Raw genomic sequence first — 26,871 nt, 5'->3', positions numbered from 1 at the left:
TAGGCTCAATTGGATTCAGGTCTGGGGAACGTGCGGGCCAGTCCATAGAATCAATGCCTCATCTTGCAGGAACTGCTGACACACTCTAGCCACATGAGGTCTAGCATTGTCTTGCATTAGGAGGAACCCAGGGCCAACCGCACCAGCATATGGTCTCACAAGGGGTCTGAGGATCTCATCTCGGTACCTAATGGCAGTCGGGCTACCTCTGGCGAGCACATGGAGGGCTGTGCAGCCCCCCAAAGAAATACCACCACCTGAGCCACTTGTGTGGGTTCACAGATGAAAGCAGGTTCTCCAGAGCCGGCCCTAACCAATATGATGCCCTAGGCAAGATTTTGGCTGGTGCCCCCTAGCACCACCGCTAGTTCTGCCTCTGACCCTGCACCCTTTCCCAGCACCATCACCCCCCACCCATAGCAGTCCTTTTTTTTGTTTTCCTACCCCCTGTAATTTAAATAAGAACAATGTGCACATTCGGCGCACAGCCCAAAAAGGGGTGTGTTTTTGCTGGCAAGGGGCATGGCCACACAATAGTACCCCCAATTCAAATTATGCCTCACAGTAGTGCAACTTTATTCACAATTTATCATACAATAGTGTGCCTTATTTACATTACATCACACAGTAGTACCAATTTACCTTATATACGTTACTTCTCACAGTAGTGCCCCTCATTCACATATCATACTGAATTGCTCCTTATTCACATTACACCACACCATATTGCTCTTTATTCTCATTACACCACACCATATTGCTCCTTATTCACATTACACCACACCATATTGCTCTTTATTCACATTAGACCACACAGTAGTGCCCTTTCTATGTTATGCCACACAGTAGAGCACCTTATACACATAATGCCACACATTGGTAATGCATTTATACACATACCACACAGTAATGCCCCTTACACATATGACACACATTATTAATGTCCTTATAAACATAATGCGCCTTACACATTATGCCAACCCTTATTAATGCCCTTATACACATAATTTCCCTTACACATATGCCACACATTGTTAATGCCCTTGGGGGTAATTCCAAGTTGATCGCAGCAGGAATTTTGTTAGCAGTTGGGCAAAACCATGTGCACTGCAGGGTGGCCAGATATAACATGTGCAGAGAGAGTTAGATTTGGGTGGGGTGTGTTCAATCTGCAATCTAATTTGCAGTGTAAAAATAAAGCAGCCAGTATTTACCCTGCACAGAAATAAAATAACCCACCCAAATCTAACTCTTTCTACACATGTTATATCTGCCTCCCCTGCAGTGCACATGGTTTTGCCCAACTGCTAACAAAATTCCTGCTGCGATCAACTTGGAATTACCCCCCTTATACACATTACACACATAATGTCCCTTACACATATGCCGCACATTATTAGTGCCCTTAAACACATAATGACATACATAGTGCCCCTTACACATATGTTACACATTATTAATGCCCTTATACAAATAATGACACATATAGGCCCTCATTCCGAGTTGTACGCTCGTTGCTGAGTTTCGCTATATTGCGATTAGTCGCTTACTGCGCATGCGCAAGGTTCGCAGAGCGCAGGCGCTTAGTTATTTTACACAAAAGTTAGGTATTTTACTCACGGCATAACGAGGATTTTTCATCGTTCTGGTGATCGGAGTGTGATTGACAGGAAGTGGGTGTTTCTGGGCGGAAACTGGCCGTTTTATGGGTGTGTGCGGAAAAACGCTGCCGTTTCTGGGAAAAACGCGGGAGTGGCTGGAGAAACGGGGGAGTGTCTGGGCGAACGCTGGGTGTGTTTGTGACGTCAAACCAGGAACGAAACTGACTGAACTGATCGCAGTGGCAGAGTAAGTCCCGAGCTACTGAGAAACTGCAAAGAAATTTCTATTCGCAATTATGCAAATCTTTCGTTCGCAATTCTGCAAAGCTAAGATTCACTCCCAATAGGCGGTGGCTTAGCGTGTGCAATGCTGCTAAAAGCAGCTAGCGAGCGAACAACTCGGAATGAGGGCCATAGTTCCTGGCATGAGTCAGCTGGCAGCTCGGCTAACGTCGGGTGCCTATATTTTTATGAAAATGCATCTTATTTGCATTACTATGTGGCTAGGATGCACAAGCAACTTCTGCTGATTAAATTGATATGCAGCATGCCTATATACTGTGTGCGACTGGCTGTATTTGCATACGAAATGCTACATACAGAATATAGGCATGCTGCATATCATTTTAATCAGCAGAAGCTGCTGGTGCCCCTAGGCATACCAGATGCCCTAGGCAATTGCCTAGTTTGCCTATGCCTAAGAGCGGCTCTGAGGTTCTCACTGAGCACATGTGACAGACGTGACAGAGTCTGGAGACGCTAAGGAGAACGTTCGCTGCTGCAACATCCTCCAGCATGACCGGTTTGGCAGTGGGTCAGTAATGGTGTGGGGTGGCATTTCTTTGGGGGGCCGCACAGCCCTCCATGTGCTCGCCAGAGGAAGCCTGACTGCCATTAGGTACCAAGATGAGATCCTCAGACCCCTTGTGAGACCATATGCTGGTGCAGTTGGCCCTGGGTTCCTCCTAATGCAAAACAATGCTAGACCTCATGTGGCTGGAGTGTGTCAGCCGTTCCTGCAAAACGAAGGCATTGATTCTATGGATTGGCCCGCCCGTTTCCCATGACCTGACTCCAATTGAGCACATCTGGGACATCATGTCTCGCTCCATCCACCAACGCCACGTTGCACCACGGACTGTCCAGGAGTTGGCGGATGCTTTAGTCCAGGTCTGGGAGGAGATCCCTCAGGAGACCATCCGCCACCTCATCAGGAGCATGCCCAGGCGTTGTAGGGAGGTCATACAGGCACGTGGAGGCCACACACACTACTGAGCCTCATTTTGACTTGGTTTAAGGACATTACATCAAAGTTGGATCAGCCTGTAGTGTGTTTTTCCACTTTAATTTTGAGTGTGACTCCAAATCCAGACCTCCATGGGTTAATAAATTTGATTTGCATTGATAATTTTTGTGTGATTTTGTTGTCAGCACATTCAACTATGTAGAGAACAAAGTATTTAATAAGAAGTATTTTAATAAGAGACAGAGGCGACTGTTCAATATTAATCCTTCTGGATCTCTCTGCAGCATTTGATACCGTGGACCATGGGCTTCTGATTGAGCGTCTGATACGTTTTTGTGCACTGGATGGCACAGTCTTAAATTGGTTAAAATCATTTCTCACATGCAGGTCACAGAAAGTATCATCTGGATTATACTCATCACCACCAGTGCCATTGCCATGTGGTGTCCCACAAGGTTCTATACTATCCCCCATGCTTTTTGCAGTATACATGCTCCCGCTGGGTGAAATAATCAGGCGCCATGGGCTAGTCTACCACTGCTATGCAGATGATACACAACTGTACTTGTCCTTTGCTCTGGGCACTGATAACCCAATAGCAACCCTAAATGGCTGTCTAGCTGAACTCCAGGAGTGGATGAGTGCTAGTTGGCTGCGACTGAACCCGGATAAAACAGAGGTCCTTATGATAGGACCGCAACATTAAAGGACAAGACTGCAGCATAGCCAACCAACTGGACTTACACTCGGGGATTCGGAATTACAAACCACTGATCGTATGCAGAATCTTGGCGTTGTCCTGGATGGTGGCTTGACACTTAAACATCAGATATCAGCCACAATCAAATCCTCATTCTTTCACCTGAGGAACATAGCCAGAATCAAGCACTTAATTCCCTCAGATGATCTGCCAAAAGTCATCTACGCATTTGTATCATCTCGATTAGACTACTGTAATGCCCTCTACCTTGGTCTCCCAGCAAAAGAATTGCACCGCTTACAGCTGGTGCAAAACACAGCTGCCAGGCTGTTAACCGACCAGCCCCGTTCTAGCCACGTAACACCCATACTCTACTCCCTTCACTGGCTGCCTGTAAGATGGCGAATCATCTTCAAGATTGGCTTACTGAGTTCAAAGCACTACATGACCAGGGCCCAAGGTACCTGAAGCAGCTACTGACCCCATACTGCCCCACTCGATTACTGCGATCTGTAGATGAAGGACTTTTAGCAGTACCTAGAATCTCCCGTAATTCATCTGGGGGTCGAGCTTTTAGTCATGCGGCTCCGACTCTATGGAACTCACTTCCCTGGACAGTGCGAGAGGCCCCAACTATAGAATCCTTCAAAAGTAGAGTCAATACTTTTCCTTTTTACTCAAGCATTCCCATAATTGTCCCTTTAGTATCTCCATGCTTCTGTATTTTATGAAAATCATCTGTTCTGTACTTCATTATTTTCTGTACTATATTATGCTATGTATCTGTTAAGCGCCTTGAGTCCTATTGGAGAAAGAGCGCTATATAAATAAAATTATTATTATTATTATTATTATTATTCAGATCTAGGATGTGTTATTTTAGTGTTCCCTTTATTTTTTTGAGCAGTGTATATTGGAACTTCGGGCCATATGCATGGCACAGATTCAGGCAAGACATTCTTCGGGGAAAACCAGTTCAGATCCGCTCTGACAATGCAACGGCAATAGCTTACCTCAATCATCAGGGAGGAACTCGCAGCCGAAAAGCGATGAAGGAGGTAAATTACATACTAAAGTGGGCAGAACTTCATCACCCAGCCTTGTCTGCAGTGGAAGCGGATTTTCTCAGTCGACGCGCCATTCAGAAAAGCAAATGGACTTTACACCCAGAGGTCTTCCAGACTCTAGTCGACAAGTGGGGGTTGCCAGAGAGAGATCTCATGGCATCCCGTCAGAACAATAAATTTCTCGCATATGGGTTAAGAAAAAAGGATCCCAGAGCGATCTTTGTGGATTCCCTGTTGGTGAGATGGGACTTTCATCTAGCTTGTGTTTCCTCCAATCACCCTATTACCCAGGGTGGTGAGAAAGATAAAGTAAGGAAAGGGTTGGCCCAGAAGGCATTGGTACACAGATCTGCAGATAATGTCGATAGATGCTCCACTCTTGCTCCCTCAACGTCCAGATCTACTGATGCAGGGTCCTTGTTATCACAGACATCTGGATCGACTGTCTTTTGAAGTCTTGGCTCTTGAAACCTCTATCCTGAAGTCAAGAAGATTCACACAACAGGTAATTCAAACAATGCTCAGAGCAAGGAAACCTTCCTCAGCTCGCATTTATCACCAAATATGGCAAACCTATATTCATTGGTGCAGTGAACGGAAAATGGACTCTATGTCTTTCAGAGTTTCCAGGGTTTCATCATTCCTTCAGGCAGGAATGGATAAAGGTTTGAAGGTGGCTTCCTTGAGAGTGCAAGTGTCAGCATTGACTGTATGGTTACAAAAGAAAATTGCCAACTTACAGGATGTGCGTACTTTTTTCCAGGGAATGCTGCGCATTCAACCTTCTTTTGTTCCTCCTACAGTGCCTTGAGACTTAAATATAGTCCTAAAGGCCCTTCAAGTTGCCCCATTTGAACCACTTAATAAAGTGGATCTTAAATGGTTGACTGATAAAGTTCTCTTTCTACTGACCATCGCGTCAGATTTAGGGGCATGATCATGTCGTTCCCCATTTTTTTTTTTTTATCCAGATAAAGCAGTTCTCAGAACTAGATCTGGGCATCTTCCTAAGGTGGTGTCTAAATTCCACCTTAACGAAGAAACTGTAGTCCTGGCTTTCCAGGTACTGGGCCTTTCTGTGGGAGATGCATCGCTGGACATGGTTCGTGCCTTAAGGATCTACGTGGATCGTACCAGTGCCATCAGAAAGACAGATTCTCTCTTCATTCTCTACGGATTTCACAAGAGAGGATGGCCTGCTGATAAGCAGACACTGGCAAGGTGGCTTCGGATGACTATTTCAGAAGCATATTCTCAAGCTGATCTCCCTGTTCCGGCTAATGTCTCTGCTCACTCTACTCGTAAGGTAGGTCCATCATAGGCAGTACAACGTGGTGCTTCAGCATAACAGATGCGTAAGGCAGCCACATGGTCTTCCATTAACACATTCATTAGACATTATGCCATGGATACCGTTGTCTCTCACAACGCTGAATTCGGGCGAAGGATTCTCCTGTCCAATCAGGAGCGTCCCCACCACTAGATTGCTTTGGGAAATCCCAATATTATCCTGTGGGTAACCGGTGGACCCTGCAGGAGAAATATACGTTATGGTAAGAACTTACTGTTGATAACGGTATTTCTCCTAAGTCCACAGGGATCCCACCCTGACGCACCTGATTTGAGGATCCTTTTACTCACTAACCTCTTCCTTCTTGTACGGAAGGGTGTGTATGTGTGTTCTTCTCGCCTGATTAGGGCTATCTGATGCTCCTGCCTTGAGCTTTGGGAATACAACTGATTTGCCTGAGCCAGGAGGCGGGGATATATGGACGGGCCCGTTGCATGCTGGGAGGCCGAAAAGCTTTGACAGATTGGTGCAAATCTTCTGTCGCTTAATCATATCCCAATGTTATCCCGTGGAACCTGTGGACTTAGGAGAAATACCATTATCAACGGTAAGTTCTTACCATAACGTATATTTTGAAGATTCGTTCGCACAGTCCTATTCGAATTGTAAACAATTAGAAAAAAAACTACTAGACAAGTTTTTATAGCTTGGCATTAATTTCATAATGCTCACAAATGGAGAGTAAAAGCAGCTACAAGTATAACAAAATGGCTGCTCTCAGCCTGTTTGGCAGAGGAATTCTGGGACTTCCTGGTAAAAACAAAACAGTATTTATAGTATAAATTATGCAAAGTTCTATATAGCATAGGAGTAATTACTGCAAAAAGTGTGCTTGTTGACTTCCGAAATCCACAAATTGCACATTGCCTGGTCTAGAGATCTTTATGTTCTGAACAATTCTTATAAACTACTATTGCATGGCGGTTGTTTAATGTTCATCATCGCAGGTTGTGTTTTTCTTTTTTTTTGGGGGGGGGGGGGGGGGTTTAACATGGTTTTCAGTATTTTCATACTCTTCTACCCAAAGTAGCCAAAACAATGATACATGTTCTTTGCTGTATTCCTTACTTAAAACAATCTGGGACAGATGTATTAAGCCTGGAGAAGTGATAAAGCAGTGGTAAGTGTAAGGTGATAACGAACCAGCCAATCATTACGGGTTTGAAAAATCAGTTAGGAGCTGATTGGGTGGTGCTCATCACTTCTTTATCGTTGCTTTATTACTTCTCCACGCGTTAATACATCTACCCCTCTATGAGTAAAAACATTATTATGAGAGGCACAAAAAACGTATGTTGAGTTGGAGCCCCTAGTATCACAGTGGTCAGAGTCTATGTAAATATTAATCCACCACTGTGAATAGTGACTTAGCAGGCTGTGTTTTTTGCAGATGCTGTTTGAGAATCTCAGGGGAGAGATGACTGTAAGCGCCACTGGGGCCAAGATATCTCTGAGAGACAGCAAGTTCATTCAGGTCGTGGCCAAGTCTGTTGGTGTGAGCTGTAAAGAGGTACGGTTTCCTCAAAGTCCAGGTACACGTCCAGATTTCCTGGTATGTAAGATTCCTTCTGCCATGTCGGTGATCACGGCTGTGATCAGATGTGGACTTGGCTGCAACTAGATAGCTGAAGACCTAGCAGAGCATCAGCTACTGTAGTCCTATTTAGTAGGTTGTCCTACAATAGATTTTTTTGATTCATGAGCCCATACCAGATCTACTACTGTTGACGGCCAGACTACTTCATCTAGGCCTCTGGGGAAGGAAGCTGTGTAAACTAGGCTAATCTATAACATAATCAACCCAAATCTACCAATTGTATGGCTCCATCTGTAGCCGTTTTATCTGTAAAGCTGGGTACACACTTATGCAATCCCCCAGGGATCCAACTTTAGACAAAACTGTTGACACAATCCTTCAGCAGACCTGGTCACAGGTTCTACATCCAATATATGTGTACATACCTGTCCAGGTTTGCTGCAGATCTCCGATCTGCATCTACTGATATGCTTGTGTCACCATACACACTCCTCGAATCTTTAGCAGACCGTGTTCTATTCACAGGGATGAATTGGACACACTTCTAAATTGGTCTGGTGATTGCCAATCTGGTCTCCTGATTTTTCAGCACGTTTCAAAATCCTTTTACAAGACCAGTTGGCCAGTATTGGATGAAAGGAAAGTTTCTGTGTGAGCGTACGCACTCTACCAATGGGTTGGGTTTGTGTGACCAGTGTTTGGGATCCCGCCGGTCACCATACAGATGCCGGGATCCCGATCTTAAGATTGCCAGCAGGGGGGAGGGGGGGGGGGGGGGGGACAAGCGCAACGAAGCCCCTTGCAGGTTCGCTGCGCTCTCCACAGGTTCTATTCCCACTGTATGGTCACTCTGTGGACACATACGAGTGTCCATGGATACTCTATGGACACCCACGAGTGGGAATAGTTCCTGTCTGTCGGATTCCCATTGGTGGTATAGCCGCATAACTACATCCCCTTCCAATGTCTGGCCAACTTGTTGGTCTGAGGTTGGATTTGATGAGAATTGGATAAGTGTGTACCCAGCTTTACTTAACATAAACTTACACTTTTTAGCATGTAAAAGAGTCGAAATAATAAATCTAACAAAAATAATCTTTAATTTCATTTCTGCATGTCAGGCATATAATTAATGATTCATTCAATTCAACTGGTTATTAGAATGCCCGATTCAGATTGTTCAATGATTTTGTGAATGGTTGTAATTTTAAATTATATACAGTTTAATGCAATTTAATTCAATTTAACCCACTTTTTCCTTTGTCAGGAATTGGAGGCAGTCAGGGATGCACTCACGCCAGCCCTGGCATGTGCTGCTGCTAAAACAGGGGATGTTAATGCACTGGAAGCAATTCGGGATATGGTAATAATGAATATAAATATCATGTGCTATAAGACATTGCTAGGGAGAGCTGCATTACCAGACAAGCAAATGTTTTTATATCTGGAGTTATCTCATGTCACTTATACCGCTTTCACATAACCAATGCCAGATCCCACCCGGGATTTGGAAACGGGTCCTTCCCGGTTGGGATCCGGCATTGGACCCTAATGGCAGACTTCCCGACGCGGCGATATGTTGGGTCAGGTTGCCATAGCGGAGGCGGCGCTTGGAGATGAGCTCATCTCCGAACCACCTCTCCCTGTGTAGTGAACGGGTACCGGGTCACATCGACCTGGGAACCCTTTCACACTGCCACTGACCCAGTATTCAACCTGGGAATAACCCTTCTTATAACCCGGATTGAATTACTGGGTCAGGCAACCCGGGAAGTCTCCATTGCCCCTTTCACATCACATAGTAACCCGTGTCGACATGGCAGTATAGCGGGCCCATACCGGGTTATTTGTGTGATGTGAAAGGGGTATTAGCGAACACTCTCGTTACAATGGCTCATTTTGTCTAGTACGGGGTGTAGTCTTGGTTAGTATGTTATTTAAAAAGTTGGCCAATTATTTAATAAGTTAACAGTGGTTCTCAAACTGTGTGCCTAGGCACCATGGGGTGACCCAGGTCGCTTATGGTCAATGTAATAGGCAAAACCAATACTAGTGGCTGCCACTTATAAAATATGGGGACAAACAGAAGCAAAAACTTGTCCCTCCCCACACAATTGAACCTAGGGATGACCTATAAACACAATTTACTAAATTTAATATGTATTTCTAAATATCTCAAAAAGAAACTTTAGGCCTAGGGGTGCCGTGAAAAGAATTCTGATGCTCTAGAGCGCCGTGATTCAAAAAAGTTTAGAAACCACTGCGTTAACATGTTGCTTAACATGACCAATCAATATTGGACAATTGGGTTTGCTCCGGTGTGGAGTACAAACCTATAGAAGATTCACATTGCAGTACGTGTTGGGTCCATTCTATGACCCGGAAGCCCAGAACAGTTTTGTGATAAACATATATATTTGTGCGACCGCCAAACACCCCTAATTAGTGATCGTGCAGCTAAATATTGTTTCGGTAGAGTGAGAGCAAACATGCTATTTAAAACTGAGAAGAAGCTACAGAGATGACCACTGCAGCTGTTTGTGTAGCACATTTATTTCAGTGACTTCTCATTGAAACTTTAGTGCACAGTGTGTTCTTCCTACAAGAAAAACCATAATCTTAACAAAACCTTTATTTGTGTTGACCAGGGAGGTAACATGAGCAGTGAGGACTATGATGGTAGAACGCCACTACACGTTGCCTGCTGTGAGGGGCATTATGGTGTTGTTCAGTATCTGCTAAATAATGGAGCCACCGTCTACGCCAAAGATCGTTATGGGGATACGCCGCTAATGAACGCTGTGAAATTCAGGTAATGGTTTTGGAAGAGTTTGATAACTGGTAACCACACAATGCACTGGAGTAAATGTAATGGGATGCGCAAAGCCGGAGGTGGGGGAGTTTGTGCGAGAATAACATATATTTTTAAAGTGGCAGTCCTTTATAAGGCAAAACCAACCTGATTTTGCCTTGTAAAGGATTGCCACTTTAAAAATATGGGCCTTCTTGCACAAACTCCCGCACCTCTGGCATCTCGCACCCTATTACATTTACCCAGTTGTCTTTTAAACATCCTACTGTATCTGAGAACTTGTTCTGTCTGTAGCTCCCGAAACCAGGCTGTCTGATGCAGTGGGGTTTATGGTGGCAGCAGTGGCGTAACTCCCATCCCAGCAGCCACTTTGGAGGTGCAGGGCTGCGGGGGCGCCGCCACTGATTGCTGCTGTGAGTTCGAGAAGGAGTCAGACGGCACAGCGCGCTCCTCTCCTGTGTCCCTCCTGGATCTCTGGTGGTGGCGTGTCTGGCTCACGAACCGGCACTTCATTTGACAATCAGAGCTCGCGCACCAGCAGCCAATCAGGAGCCGCAGCTGCCGGTCCGCGAGCTCTGATTGGCTCACGAACCAGCACTTAATTTAACAGACACGCCGCTGGAGACCCAGGACGGACACAGGAGAGGCGTGCGCTGTGCCCTCCGGCTCCTTCCCGGACTCAGACTGTACCCTCCTTCCCGCACAGCAGCTGGGGGTGGGTGTGTACATGGCACTGGGGGGGGTCATATTTGGCACTGGGGGCATATGTATAGCTGGCACTGGGGCGGCATATGGGGCACTGGGGGCATATGTGTATCTGGCATTTGGCACTGGGGGGAATATGTGTATCTGGTACTGTGAGGACATATGTGTCACTTGGGGCATATGTATTTCTGGCACTATGGGGGTATATTTTTATCTGACACTGGGGGCATATGTGGCACTGGGAGCACAGCCCTAGCAACAAGCGTTATTACCCCTTGGTAACCAGCACAACACCCAGCTCATGAAATCCCTGGCAACAAGCATTACGCCCTAGCAACGAGCATGACACCCAGTGCATGAAACCCCTGACAATGAATATTACCCCCTGGCAACGAGCTTGACACCCAGCACATGATAACCCTGGCAACAAGCATAACACCTAGCGCGTGAAACCCCTGGCAACAAGCATGAAACCCTGAGTAAGAAAACCCCTGGCACTGTGCATGGAACCAAGAGCATGAAACCCCTGGCAACTAATTAGAAGCCTTACTGTAGGGCTTAATGTGTAATGGGCATTGCGGTGTGTGGCATAATGTATCACAGACATTGCAGTGTGTGGCATAATGTGTCACAGGCATTACGGTGTGTGGTATACTATAACACTGGCATTGCGGTACATGGTATAATGTCTCAGGGGCATTGCAGTGTGTAGCATAATGTATAACGGGCATTGCGATGCGTGGCATAATGGGTCACAGGCATTACGGTTTGTGGCATAATGTGTCAGGGGCATTACGGTGTGTGGCATATTGTGTAATGGGCATTATGGTGTGTGGCATAATGTCTAAGGGCCATTGCAGTATGTGGCTTAATATGTATACAGGGCATTACTATAAGGTGGAAAAATGACAAATAATGTGAGGGGCATGAATCAGGATTATTTTTTTTCCTGTGGTGGCCAACGTCTGGGCGTGCAGTTTGTGAAACTGGGGTATAAGTTAGTCTTTTCCTGCAATGCCACGCCCATTTATGCAAAGCCACACCCATTTCAGCAAGGCCACGTCCCCTTTTTGCGGCGCGCGCAGATTCATCACTTTACTAGTGGCAATTATGGGGGGAGGGGTGATGGGGGCGCCAGAGAATGTTTTGGCTTGGGGGAGAAAAATTTCTAGTTACACCGCTGGGTGGCGGAAGGCAATGTACGTGTTTCTGCCGTATGACTTGACCTCCATTCTTATCCTCTTTTGTCAAAGCCATCTTCAGTTACCTACAACAAAAAAAGTGTTGTAACTTTTGAACCATAACTACTATTTTAAATCTGTTTGCAGCAATAAACTTTTCAGCAAATTCTGATGTTGTTTGACATGTTACACGCCCCCTTTCCATTTAAAAAAACAAAACACTGACTTGGATTCAAGATGGACGATTTAAAGATGGCGCCCATGTTCGGTACATACCCTAAAAGATAGCCCACCTCACCCATACCTTACTAGAGTATTCAGTTTTCCCATTTCCTGCAGTTTTTGAACAAAAGGGTGTACTGCGACTCTTGAATCACCCTGTATAATGGTTGCAGTGTGTGTGGTACACATGGGCACCCGGGTCATACCACATACCCTGCACTCATGTTCAATTACCTCTCCAGAGTCCCGCAGCGGCACTGCTGCTGCAGCAGAAATCACTCTGAAAATTGCGCTGCACCTATTTTCCCAGTGATTTGTGCAAACACAGTGGGATTTGTCACCAAGAACATGGTGGGCACCATATTTCCGGAGACCAGTGCATGTGCAGAGCCACTGTGTAGTCCACAGTAATCTCTGCCATGAAAGTCACAGGGATTGGTAGCGGGTAGTTTATTTTTAAAGCAACTCTCTACGAATCTGTTTATCTGGATTAGTGCAGGTACCGTGCTGTTGGTCTTTCCAAAATCTATTTTAGTACAGCAAACATTTGGTAACTCTACTGAGGTAGGTTGAACATGTTCTGCACTACAGGTGTAATAAAATCCAGCACTGCTTTATACCCCCCCCCCTCCCCCTATATTTTAAATGGCCAGAGAACACTGATGGGGTTAATGTATGTTTTATATGTATGTATGTTTGTTTCTTTGCACTGCATCCCCTTGCAACTCTTACTATACATGGAGCATTGGCTTTCTTGGTCCCTGATGAGTTTCCACCTTTGGGCAAAGTTGTTCTATTCTTGTGGTGTTTTTTTACCATGGCTAATCTGTGGCTGCAGTTCTGCCTATAGCAGGGGAGAGATCTCCGCTGTAATGTGAACAAAGGGTGCAGTGATTATCCGTTCTGCCTACTTAGTCAAGGACTGGGAAGGAAAATGTGAATGATAAAGCAAAATATCTATTAAATTTGTCAGGTGGTCATTCAGAATCCGTTTATTTTTCTGTTGCACTGGTAACTAGTGACTTCAGGGTCTATTCATGAAGCAGTGAAAAGAGTGGAGAAGTGAGTCAGTGGAGAGGTTGCCCATGGCAACCAATCAGCTGCTCTGTATATTTGCAAATTATAAATGTTACGTTGATGCTGATTGTTTGCCATGGGCAACTTCTCCACACTTTTCACTGCTTCATGAAAAGACCCCTAAGGCTGATGTCGGCAAATGTGCAAAGCTGGCTGTGACTAATTGGTGCAACAGACGAGATTTTAGCTAGTGCCGATTAAATTGGCAAAACAATTATGAAAAAACGCGAAAAGTCCGCTTTATGAATGACTTATTTTTGTCGACTATTAGTGCTCAGTCATTAAATTATATTAAGGTTCTATGGAAACAAGTGCATTATGCACTTTTGAGACGCGCATATAACACTGTAGAGAGGTTTTGTATTTGTCTTTATCCCCCCCCCCCATCGCTGAAGAGCTGAACTTCCACTGTTGTGAGAAAATAGACGTCTGTGCCCCGCCCTGCGATCGCCTCAGGTACTTCTCAGCCATTTCTTCAGGAAAGTTATCAGTGCCACTCCTGTTCTGAGACAAGATGCTAGAGCTGGCTGCTGGATTGTAGCTTTGTGCTCACCTGCACCGACTTGTAGCTGTTGTGTTATATAATGTGCGCACTGTAACTTTTTCTCAAAGTGCCAGGGCCTGTGTAGTGCAGCGTACCCCAAATTCCTACACGTGTCATGTAGCTGCTATGGATACAGAAAGCCAAGTTGTGCTACACTCCCAGGAAAATAGGCCAATTGTAAGGAGTTAATTTATCATACGCAGAAGATAATTACAGTATCCATTGGTATGTGGTGAAATATAATAATAATCTAATAAACATTTTTACTGATAAGGGAAAACAAAACACGTTAGTGTTGCCTGACTGTATTTTATGTAATTGTATTACAAAATTATATAACACAATTAAGTTCCCAGAATTCTATTTTAACAAAGCAGTAGAGCAATATAATTGCCTTTTTTTTAAATAAGTTTAATTGGTACTTAATTTGGTTTCAGAGCACAGACCATTGAGCTGAGAAATCATTGTGTGATCAGCGTTCCATCTTTAGATGTAATAAACCGTAACCCGTGTACACAGTGATTGTCTGCGCTGAGTTATCTATTTCATTGGCTGCAAATCTCATGTAGCTGAACCAAATACAGTGGGGCAGATGTATTAAGCCTAGAGAAGACATAAAGAAGTGATAAAAGCAAGATGATAACGCACCAGCCAATAAGCTCCTGTCAATTTACATATTGGAGCTGATTGGCTGGTGCATTATCACCTTGCACTTACCACTGCTCTGTCACTTCTCCAGGCTTGATACATTTGCCCATTGTGCTGTAACCAGTATGAGATAATGTCAGTCTGTTTTTGTGTTTTGCATCTTAAAATGGAAAAACAGGCAAAGAAAATTACCGTATATACTCGAGTATAAGCCGACTTTTTCAGCACTTTTTTTTGTGCTCAAAAAGCCCCCTCGGCTTATACTCGAGTCAGTGCAGGGAAGGAATGGGGACACGGAGGGCAGTCAGTGCAGTGTGAAGGAGGGACACGGAGGGCACAGCCCTCTCCTGTGTCCCTCCTGCGTCTCCGGCAGCAGCGGCGGGTCTATTAAAGGAAGTACCCGTTCGTGAGCTCTGATTGGCTCATGAACCGGCACTTCATTTAACAGACCCGCCGCGGCTGCCGGAGACGCAGGAGGGACACAGGAGAGCCGTGCGCTGTGCCCTCCATGTCCCTCCTTCAGGAGACAGCGCGGGAGCGGCGGAAGGTAAGTAACTGGCACTGGGGGAGCCTATTTGGCACTCGGGGGGGGGGGGGGGGGGGGGGCGCATATCTGGCACTATGAGGGGGGCATATCTGGCACTATGAGGGGGGCATATCTGGCACTATGAGGGGGGCATATCTGGCACTATGAGGGGGGCATATCTGGCACTATGAAGGGGGCATATCTGGCACTATGGGGGGGCATATCTGGCACTATGAGGGGGGCATATCTGGCACTATGAAGGGGGCATATCTGGCACTATGAGGGGGGCATATCTGGCACTATGAGGGGGGCATATCTGGCACTGTGGGGGGCATATCTGGCACTGTGGGGGGCATATCGGGCACTGTGGGGGGCATATCGGGCACTGTGGGGGGCATATCGGGCACTGTGGGGGGCATATCTGGCACTGTGGGGGGCATATCTTGCACTGTGGGGGGCATATCTGGCACTATGAGGGCATATCTGGCAATGTGAGGGCTGTGTACGGCTAGAGCTGCATTTCCTTCCCTAGGCCTATACTCAAGTCAATACGTTTTCCCAGGTTTTTGTGGTAAAATTAGGTGCCTCGGCTTATATTCGGGTCGACTTATACTCGAGTATATACGGTAATACTTTATCTGTTGGATGTGCATCATTTTACCTGCCCCCCCCACCCCCCCATCCCTTACCCTCCCCCCCCCCCCCCCATCCCTTACCCTCCCCCCCCCCCCCATCCCTTACCCTCCCCCCCCCCCATCCCTTACCCCCCCCATCCCTTACCCCCCCCCCCCCCCTCTTTAACCATTTCCACAAAATTGGACTCAGAAATCTGTGAGTTATTTTTAACTGGCCAAATGGGAACCTACAAACGATTCACGGTATGTGACACCCAAAAATGATATCCTTCATAACCTTACCCCTTCATTGCAAGGCTTGCAGGGAGCAAGCACGCAGCACTGGACCCTACGCAGCCATCCATCTTTAAGAGATTGCTTTAGGCCAGGGGTGGGGAATCTTTGGCCCGCCAGCTGTCGTTGAACGACACATACCAGCATGCCCTGCTACAGTTTTGCTATTTGGCCATGCTAAAACTGTTGCAGGGCATGCTGGGATATGTAGTTCAGCAGCTGGAGGGCCGCAGGTTCCCCACCCCTGCTGTAGGCAATATCTCTGTGGAAAATCCCTTTTACAGGAGAAAAGTATAGGGATGGTTGATGTGAAAGCTGGCGGCCAGAAAGCAGGAGACCTCTCCGATCTCTCCTGCTTTCTACATTGGTGTTATTGGTACATACCAGTGACACTAACTTCTGCCATTAAACATATGGAAACGGCAGCTTCCACATATATTAAGGGAAACTTGATTAATAAATGGTCCTCGGTCTACTGCAGCCAGAAAGGACCAACACTGTGATCATGTCTGGCACAGCTGCACCATAACTAGCTGATGTGGCCAGGGGCGGAACTAGACCTTTGTGGGCCCCATAGCAAAAGTTTGAAAGGGGCCCCCAGCACTCCACCAGAACAAGGGGTAGTTTGGGGGGTCAGAAAAGCAGAGATGGGGAGGAGTCTGACTGTAGAGGGTAGGACCAGACAACCCTGACTACTCTCTCCACCAAGGTGAGGCTTGGGGGTATTGCTTGGTAGTTGAATAAGAATGCCAATTAGTATACTAATACATATCTGTAACCCTATAAAATATGTCTACTATTACAACCAGTCAGTATTTCCGTCCACCCACTTTCAGGAAATGTCCGTTTCATTAAATGGTTTATTATAGCGGATCTTCACTATGTAATATTGATGGAAAAGAGGGTAAGATGTAACAGTTCACTACTTCAAATTGCAAGTAATTACAAAAATCCACTAACGTATTTATATTAAACATGGAAATACATTTATAATAAAATGATAGCATGCCAATACACAATAAAGGGATATGGACAATTCAGGTTTTTACCCAATCCCTCCAGTTTTGACAAGATGGATGTATAAAGGTGCTGGTCACGTGGTAAGCAATGCTTTTAAGTGAAAAGACATACAGCCCAGTGTGCTGATGTAGGGGGTCATTCCGACCCAATTGCATGCTGCACTTTTTCGCAGCTGTGTGATCGGGTCGGAACTGCGCATGCGCGATGGCCGCATTATGCAGGCGCGACGTCCGTCGCCAGGCAGCGACGTCCGTCACCAGGCAGCGTCTCCACGAGCGAAGAAAGCGGTCGCAGCGGCAACCGCAAGAAGATTGACAGGATGAAGGCGGAACCAGGCGGCAACTCACTGTTTTCAGGCGTTTGGAGGGCGGATGTCTGACGTCAATTCCGGGACCTGCATCGCTGGATTCATCGCACAACTCTTACCCTGGTCGTCTTTTACAGGAAACTTTTTTTGCATAGCAGGGCTGTACAAGCAATCGCAGCCCTGCTATGCTAAAATACACTCCATTGGTGGCATCTAGTTGATCGCACAGGCAGCAAAAAAATGACCCCCATAGACTTTATAGCCTGCGATGAGTACAGGCTGTGCCCTGAACAAGACCAAGTCTCCGGATCCTGCACTTTCACCTTAGTTGGGCTGTGTATTCTATTAACCATAATTCTGCTGACCAGTTATCAGATACAGTTCTTGGGCACTCCCTGACTCTCCCGAGTCTTCTCATGTAGTATGTCGTATGATGCCCCTCCCCTCCTCCTCCACGGAAGTACACTGTTGGGCCCACTAATAAAACACTAATAAAACAACAACAAAAATGTAAATGGTGCAGTGGGATTGCTTGCTGGGAGCAGTTGCATCCCCTGCACCCTCTATAGTTACACCACTGCATGTCCCATTGTCAGTCATAATCACTGTATTGTTCCTTTAGGGCTGTAGACTGATGCTGTATTACCTTATTGGACACCACGCCTAGGCGGCTCTCAGTCATATAGACGACAAATAGGCAAGCCTCATGATGACCCAAGCCCTGATTCCATACACCCAAATTTGAGCTTATTCAGGAGTAGGTTCTGCATTCCAACATTCTGAATGTATACGGCGGTATGTATGGGGTCAGTGTTGGAATCTGAGTAATTCTCATTGGTCACCTAGTATACAAATATTTGATGTGGAAATGAAGGGAGCTATAGTCTGAGTTCCATGACATGTGGAAAGTGGAGTTTGTACTCTGCTCCGTTATGGGAAACAGGTCATCGGTTACTTCCAGTAGGACAATTGAAATAAGCTTAGTAATCTGTAACATTAGCAACTAAAGGCCGTAGTTTTATAAGGGAATACTATAAAATGGGAGCCTGTTCAGCTTTAAAGCTTCAGTTGCCCTCAGGGCTGCCATCAGAAATTGCGGGACTGACAAAATAGACAGGGTCTCCCCCCCCCAAAAGAAAAGATTGTGTGCACCGCTCCACCCCTATGTGATGTCATACATTGTGACATACATTACATTACATTACATTACATATAGGTGGAGCATTGCGGACCTACAGGAAGTGTTCACAGAGAGCTGATATGCAGGGAAAACTTGTTTTAAGAAGCCCTCCCTGTGTATAGGCACACTGTTATTTGTGGTGCAGCTCGCTTAATATTGGCGTTAGGAGCCAGTGGTGGGCTCCCATCTCTGTAAGGGCCGGGACACCAGTCCCCACAGTTGCCCCCCCAACCACCTGATGGCAGCCCTGGTTGCCCTGAGGCAAAACACAAGGAGAAACTTGCACTTTATGCATAACATAAATTCTAGATTTAGAGTTTGAGGCTGGTTTGGATTAGGGTTCAAGGATGTTGGAAAGCATCTACTGGTGGCAAACCATATTTCTAGAGCTGTTCCACAGACATACATTCAAGCAATGTTGAATGACATTCTGCATTGATGACTTTATGTGGACAGGACTAGGTACGCCCAATAACTTCATGGAAAGGAGCCGTTTATAATTCATATTCGACACCAAGGGGGTGGCGAGCGGGATGGATGTTTGGCTACCAGCCTTGTAGTCATATCATAAGGTGTTTTGAGTCTTTGTTGGGGTCCCTGTGGTAGTAGGAGAGATCTGGCGCAGCCGCTTTAAGGCTTGTATTTACAGGGATCCCACCAGAGTCTTGTTATTGGTATGGAAGGGGGTTTGGTGAAGTTCTTAAAGTGGAAGCCCTTTTTTACTCTTGTAGTACTAGACTCCTTTTTGTATGCCGGCTGTCGGGGTCCCCATTCTCCCTCCAAGGGGGTCGTGGACCCCCAAGAGGGAGAAAAAGTGTTGGTATGCCGGGTGTCGGGATTCCGGCGCCGGTATACTGTGCGCCGGGACCCCGACAGCCGGCAAACTGAAGACCACCCGACTCCTTGAATAAGAGGGATGTTTTTCCCAATTATTGTGTAGTGCAGGTAGGGGCTGTGTCTATATGGTGTGCTCTACAGTAGAAATAGGGTGGAAAAACCAGCAGAACAGACATTTAGGCCCAGATTTACCAAGGCTTGGAGAGTGATTAATAGCACGGTGATAAAGTACCAGCCAATCCACTTCTGTCATTTTTCAAACACAGCCTGTGACAGGGACGTTAGGAGCAGATTGGCTGGTACTTTATCACCGTGCTATTTATCACTCTCTGAGGCTTGATAAATGGGGCCCTAAGTTCCCACAAGTTATGTGTGCGTGCTGGTAATGTGTTGCTGTGTAACAGTGCATTTACCAACTGTCTATGAGGAATTTCAAGAGTATTTTGGAAAAAGATGAACATATCCTAGCTTCTTGGAGAGTCCCTCCAGTTGAAACTGTTTTGTTTGTAGCTTCACCTAGAAGAACAAGAGATCGCAACCAGCCAGTAGAGGACCATAGGTGACGCGCCCTGCCAATAAAAAGCGTAACTTTAGGCTGGAATACATTCTGTTTTCCAGGGACAGAAGAATGAAGTATTGTTAGTCTAGTCTCCTAGAGCACATTCCTTACATGTGCAACTTTTATCTTTATTTTATCTTTATTTTATTGTATTTATTTCAATTTTGGTTTTGTACATTGTTACAGCTCCCAAAGTGCCATACTGCAGATTCTGCACTGTCGCAGATGTGACTGTGGGCCTATTTCAGAGGTGGACACTAGTAAAACATTGAGCACAAGCACCAGATGCTTTACTGCACATGCGTCCTGCTGCATATTGGAATTGCATTGAGATCCAGACATTCCTGGGCAGTGACTGGGGGGATGGGCTAACATTGGCAGGCATGTTGGTACCAGTGTTGCGCTGGCACGGACGTTCTAAGCAACCATTGTCCATTTGTTGGTGCGTTAAAGCCAATGTGCATCCCTATAGGATGCTCACTGGCTGCGGTATTAGCATAAATGTACCTCAGCTACTGCAAATGCATTCATCTCTGAATCAAGCCCTGTATTGGCGTGCAGGAGAATCCACATGGCCATCCGCCAGGTGTCAAATAAGCTTTACATGCGGATAAGAAATGTACAGACTGGTCATCTGACACTTTGTGTAGATGGACCGGCCCAGCGGACCATTTGCCTAGAGAGACCGGGGCTGGCAAGCAGCTCAGCTCCCGGGCGCTCTGCTTGGCTACCTGGCACATAGAGACGGGGGCTCACCAAGCAGCTCTGCCTCTGAGCACTCTGCTCAGCCAGCGGCATACAGAGATGTGGTGGCATGCCGTGAAGCTAGGCCCCTATTACTTGTGGCATGCCCCCATGAGTCGTGACCATCCCCTCTATGCACGCGCACGCCTGTGGCAAAGTAATGTGCCAGGGAGGTTTTAGAGCCCCAGTCCATCCCTGGATGTCCTCATACACTTTTTTGTTCTAATCATGCCAAGTAGCCCCACTTGGCGCTCCAGGGCCCTCATTCCGAGTTGTTCGCTCGCTAGCTGCTTTTAGCAGCATTGTACACGCTAGGCCGCCGCCCTCTGGGAGTGTATCTTAGCTTTGCAGAATTGCGAACGAAAGATTAGCAGAATTGCGAATAGAAATTTCTTAGCAGTTTCGGAGTAGCTCGAGACTTACTCCTACACTGCGATCAGTTCACTCAGTTTCGTTCCTGGTTTGACGTCACAAACACAGCCAGCGTTCGCCCAGACACTCCCCCATTTCTCCAGCCACTCCCGCGTTTTTCCCTGAAACGCCTGCGTTTTTCCGCACACTCCCATAAAACGGCCAGTTTCCGCCCAGAAACACCCACTTCCTGTCAATCACACTACGATTACCAGAACGATGAAAAATCTTCGTTAGGCCGTGAGTAAAATACCAAACTTTTGTGCTAATTTACTTGGCGCAGGCGCACTGCGAACATTGCGCATGCGCAGTTTGCGACTAATCGCTCCGTTGCGAAAAAAAACTAACGAGCGAACAACTCGGAATGACCCCCCAAGTACCTTGCAACTTAGCTGCACCAATCCTCTCTTTTTCTTAAAATTTGTGTCTTCACACGATTAAAGCGACAAAACTACATTGCAACACTCTGGCTTGCAATACTTGTAGTACTTCTTTGTGTGCTTAAGTAGCAGCCACAACCATTTCTCCCAACGTGTTCAGTTAAGTTTTAGCTGCAACTTTTAATGGGTCGGGTATGGATGACTGGCACTTGGGATCCCATAGGGTTGGGAATGCCAGTGGGCGGGGAGGCGAGCGCAACGAAGCCCCTTGCAGGCTTGATGCGCTTGCCACAGGTTCTATTCCAACTCTATGGGTGACTGTCGGGGTTGTTAGGGTACGGGGTGCAGACGTTGGTGGTGTGTCCGGCAGTCACATAACTTCATCCCCTTTTAACATGTTACACCAATTCCTTTGTGACAAAAGTAGGAACCAAGTTCCCCGGTACACTGTGAGCGGCTTTGGATGTGGCTAAAACGCGACTAAGACACATTATTTAGGAAAAGTGCAATTCACTACTATCCATTGTGGAACGCTAAGAACCTTTCTCCATATGGTGTGTATGAGGACACATCTGTACCTTTTTTATATAAAATATTTCCTTCTTTTCTTTTCTCTTTTTTTTTTATTTTTTCTTTAAATATGGGTTTATCCTTGAGTAGTCACAAAAATATTGTCTTTCTTTTCCCTCATCTGGATAAGTAATGTGTCTCCTTTCTTCCCTGGCACTCTGTGCTGAATAGACATTGTGTCCGCTTTACTTACTCTCCAGGTATTTTGTAATAGAAACTATTGCAATGCTCATTTTTAAACAATGAGTCTTTTGTGAATGAAGTTTGATCTTTGACAATGTTAATCCATTAACAGAGCTCCTGTATTGCCATAGAGTAATGTGTGTATTCTCTTCACTTTTCTTTAGGCATCTGGAAGTGATCAAACTCTTGCGCCAGACAGGGGCCCATCTCTCCTGGGAAGAGCTGGAACACAGCGGAACAGAACTCTGCAGGTAGGGGGGGAAAAAAAAACATTTATGTCAGTATTTTACAACTCACACTGTGGCTGAGAGACCAATATTTTTGGACTCTGGGAGGAACCTGGAGTCCCAGGAAGAAACCCACTGAAGTACAGGGAGAATATACAAACTCCATACAGTTAGGGCCATGATGGGAATGGAACCCATGACCTCAGTGCTGTGAGGCATTACACCATCTGTAGGTGGGGAGGATAGTATTGGTTGCAGACTCCTTCCGTTGCCATATGGGAGCGGTGAAAATACTTTTGGTTTTGGTTTACAATTCTTGGAACAAACATCCAGTTACAGGTCTAACAGAAATCAAATGCAAAATTGGAGTGGTCATCCAGTCAGTGTTAATGATCCACATTCTCTAAGCCAGTGTTCTCAACCTTTTTTAACAGCTCATAACCCTTCAGGTGTCCTAACTCATTTTACCCATTGTCCAATACTAGCTGTTCTATGTGTTCTTTGCACAGGAGTTTCTGATTTTCAGGGTTGTAAAATATAAATGAGTGTAAAATATTTGGTAAATCTAAAGATGTAAATTTGAGGCGTGTTAATGTAAGTAAATATTAATCCATGGTTCTTGGCGTTACCCGAGAAGCGTCCGTAGCAGATACAGTAAAAAGTGACAGGAGCATTTTTGTAGTTTATTAAATTCTACACGCTGGAGATGTAATCCAAATTCAGATCTGATTGTCTGTTTAGGCGTTATCGTTCATGCAACGGTAATGATGTCATGTCAACCCAATGTTCATCTCCTTAGGGGAGGTTTATTAAAATTATAATTACAAATTTGTCATATTTCTCTATCGTCCTAGTGGATGCTGGGGTTCCTGAAAGGACCATGGGGAATAGCGGCTCCGCAGGAGACAGGGCACAAAAAAGTAAAGCTTTAGGATCAGGTGGTGTGCACTGGCTCCTCCCCCTATGACCCTCCTCCAAGCCAGTTAGATTTTTGTGCCCGGCCGAGAAGGGTGCAATCTAGGTGGCTCTCCTAAAGAGCTGCTTAGGAAAGTTTAGCTTAGGTTTTTTTATTTTACAGTGAGTCCTGCTGGCAACAGGATCACTGCAACGAGGGACTTAGGGGAGAAGAAGTGAACTCACCTGCGTGCAGGATGGATTGGCTTCTTGGCTACTGGACATCAGCTCCAGAGGGACGATCATAGGTACAGCCTGGATGGTCACCGGAGCCTTGCCGCCGGCCCCCTTGCAGATGCTGAAGTAAGAAGAGGTCCAGAATCGGCGGCAGAAGACTCCTCAGTCTTCTAAAGGTAGCGCACAGCACTGCAGCTGTGCGCCATTTTCCTCTCAGCACACTTCACACGGCAGTCACTGAGGGTGCAGGGCGCTGGGAGGGGGGCGCCCTGGGAGGCAAATGAATACCTATTTTGGCTAAAAATACCTCACATATAGCCTCCGGAGGCTATATGGAGATATTTAACCCCTGCCAGAATCCGTTAAGAGCGGGAGACGAGGCCGCCGAAAAAGGGGCGGGGCCTATCTCCTCAGCACACAGCGCCATTTTCCCTCACAGAAAGGCTGGAGGGAAGGCTCCCAGGCTCTCCCCTGCACTGCACTACAGAAACAGGGTTAAAACAGAGAGGGGGGGCACTAATTTGGCGATATGCTTATATATATATTAAGATGCTATAAGGGAAAACACTTATATAAGGTTGTCCCTATATAATTATAGCGTTTTTGGTGTGTGCTGGCAAACTCTCCCTCTGTCTCTCCAAAGGGCTAGTGGGTCCTGTCCTCTATCAGAGCATTCCCTGTGTGTGTGCTGTGTGTCGGTACGTGTGTGTCGACAGGTAGGAGGACGATGTTGGGAGGAGGCGGAGCAATTGCCCGTAATGGTGATGTCACTCTCTAGGGAGTCGACACCGGAATGGATGGCTTATTTAGGAAATTACGTGATAATGTCAACACGCTGCAAGGTCGGTTGACGACATGAGACGGCCGACAAACAATTAGTACGGTCCAGACGTCTCAAAAACACCGTCAAGGGTTTTAAAACGCCCGTTTACTTTAGTCGGTCGACACAGACACAGACAGGGACACTGAATCCAGTGTCGACGGTGAATAAACAAACGTATTCCTTATTAGGGCCACACGTTAAAGGCAATGAAGGAGGTGTTACGTATTTCTGATACTACAAGTACCACAAAAGAGGGTATTATGTGGGATGTGAAAAAACTGCCATAGTTTTTCCTGAATCAGATAAATTAAATAAAGTGTGTGATGATGCGTGGGTTCCCCCCGATAGAAAATTATGGGCGGTATACCCTTTCCCGCCAGACACCCCTTAAGGTGGATAAGGCGCTCACACGCTTATCAAAACAAGTGGCGGTACCGTCTATAGATAGGGCCGTCCTCAAGGACCAGCTGACAAGGCTGGAAAATATAATAAAAAGTATATACACACATACTGGTGTTATACTGCGGCCAGCGATCGCCTCAGCCTGGATGTGCAGAGCTAGGGTGGCTTGGTCGGATTCCCTGACTAAAAATATTGATACCCTTGACAGGGACAGTATTTTATTGACTATAGAGCATTTCTATATATGCGAGATGCACAGAGGGATATTTGCACTCTGGCATCATGAATAAACGCGATGTCCATAACTGCCAGAAGATGTTATGGACACGACAGTGGTCAGGTGATGCAGATTCCAAACGGCACAGTATGGCCGTATAAAGGAAGAGGACTTGTTTGGGGTCGGTCCATCGGACCTGGTGGTCACGGCAACTGCTGGAAAATCCACCGTTTTTTACCCTAAGTCACATCTCTGCATAAAAAGACACCGTCTTTTCAGCCTCAGTCCTCTCGTCCCTATAAGATCATATCTGCCCAGGGATAGAGGAAAGGGAAGAAGACTGCAGCAGGCAGCCTATTCCCAGGAACAGAAGCGTTTCACCGCGTCTGACAAGTTCTCAGCATGGCGCTGAGACCGTACAGGACCCCTGGATCCTACAAGTAGTATCCCGGGGGTACAGATGGGAATGTCGAGACGTTTCCCCTTCGCAGGCTCCTGAAGTCTGCTTTACCAAGTCTCCCTCCGACAAGGAGGTAGTATGGGAAAAAATTCACAAGCTGTATTCCCAGCAGGTGACAATTAAATTACCCCTCCTACTACAGAAAAGGGGTATTATTCCACACTATATTGTGGTACTGAAGCCAGAAGGCTAGGTGAGACTTATTCTAAAAATTTTTTTTTGAACACTTACAAAGGTTCAAATTAAGATGAAGTCACTCAGAGCAGTGATAACGAACCAGGAAGAAGGGGACTATATAGTGTCCCGGGACATCAGGGATGCTTACCTCTATGTCCCAAATTTGCCCTTCTCACTAAGGGTACCTCAGGTTCGTGGTGCAGAACTGTCACTATCAGTTTCAGACGCTGCCGTTTGGATTGTCCACGGCACCCCGGGGTCTTTACCAAGGTAATGGCCGAATTGATGATTCTTCTTCGAAGAAAAGGCGTCTAAATTATCCCTTACTTGGACGATCTCCTGATAGGGGCATAGTCCAGGGAACAGTTGGAGGTCGGAGTAGCACTATCTCGGATACTGCTACAATCAGCACGGGTGGATTCTAAATATTCCAAAATCGCAGCTGATCCCGACGACACGTCTGCTGTGCCTAGGGATGATTCTGGACACAGTCCAGAAAAAGGTGTTTCTCCCGGAAGAGAAAGCCAGGGAGTTATCCGAGCAAGTCAGGAACCTCCTAAAAACAGTGCATCATTGCACAAGGGTCCTGGTAAAAATGGTGGCTTCCTACGAAGCAATTCCATTCGGCAGATTTCACGTAAGAACTTTTCAGTGGGATCTGCTGGACAAATGGTCCGGATCGCATCTTCAGATGCATCAGCGGATAACCCAATATCCAAGGACAAGGGTGTCTCTCCTGTGGTGGTTATAGAGTGCTCATCTTCTAGAGGGCCGCAGATTCGGCATTCAGGATTGGATGCTGGTAACCACGGAGCCCAGCCTGAGAGGCTGGGGAGCAGTCACACAAGGGAAAAATTTCCAGGGAGTGTGATCAAGTATGGAGACTTTTCTCCACATAAATATACTGGAGCTAAGGGTAAATTTATAATGCTCTAAGCTTAGCAAGACCTCTGCTTCAAGGTCAGCCGGTATTGATCCAGTGGGAAAAACATCACGGCAGTCGCCCACGTAAATAGACAGGGCGACACAAGAAGCAGGAGGGCAATGGCAGAAACTGCAAGGACTTTTCGCTGGGCGGAAAATCATGTGATAACACTGTCAGCAGTTTTTCATCCCGG

The 26,871-nt window shown here is 46.2% G+C and overlaps 1 protein-coding gene across 1 annotated transcript in view; it reads left to right on the top strand.

The window, feature by feature from the left end:
- The window catches only part of ASPG (asparaginase), a 162,820-nt gene that overhangs the window by 108,200 nt on the left and 27,749 nt on the right, over positions 1-26,871 (top strand). The window contains exons 10-13 of the mRNA XM_063947436.1: positions 7,356-7,475; positions 8,770-8,865; positions 10,151-10,314; positions 22,481-22,567. Coding sequence (XP_063803506.1) covers positions 7,356-7,475; positions 8,770-8,865; positions 10,151-10,314; positions 22,481-22,567 — 467 coding nt within the window. The remainder of the gene's footprint in view (positions 1-7,355; positions 7,476-8,769; positions 8,866-10,150; positions 10,315-22,480; positions 22,568-26,871) is intronic.

This window comes from Pseudophryne corroboree, chromosome 12, assembly GCF_028390025.1.
Source record: "Pseudophryne corroboree isolate aPseCor3 chromosome 12, aPseCor3.hap2, whole genome shotgun sequence".
NCBI classification, from domain to species: Eukaryota; Metazoa; Chordata; class Amphibia; order Anura; family Myobatrachidae; genus Pseudophryne; species Pseudophryne corroboree.
Note: the sequence above shows the minus strand (reverse complement) of the source record. Positions and strands in the feature narration are given on the sequence as shown.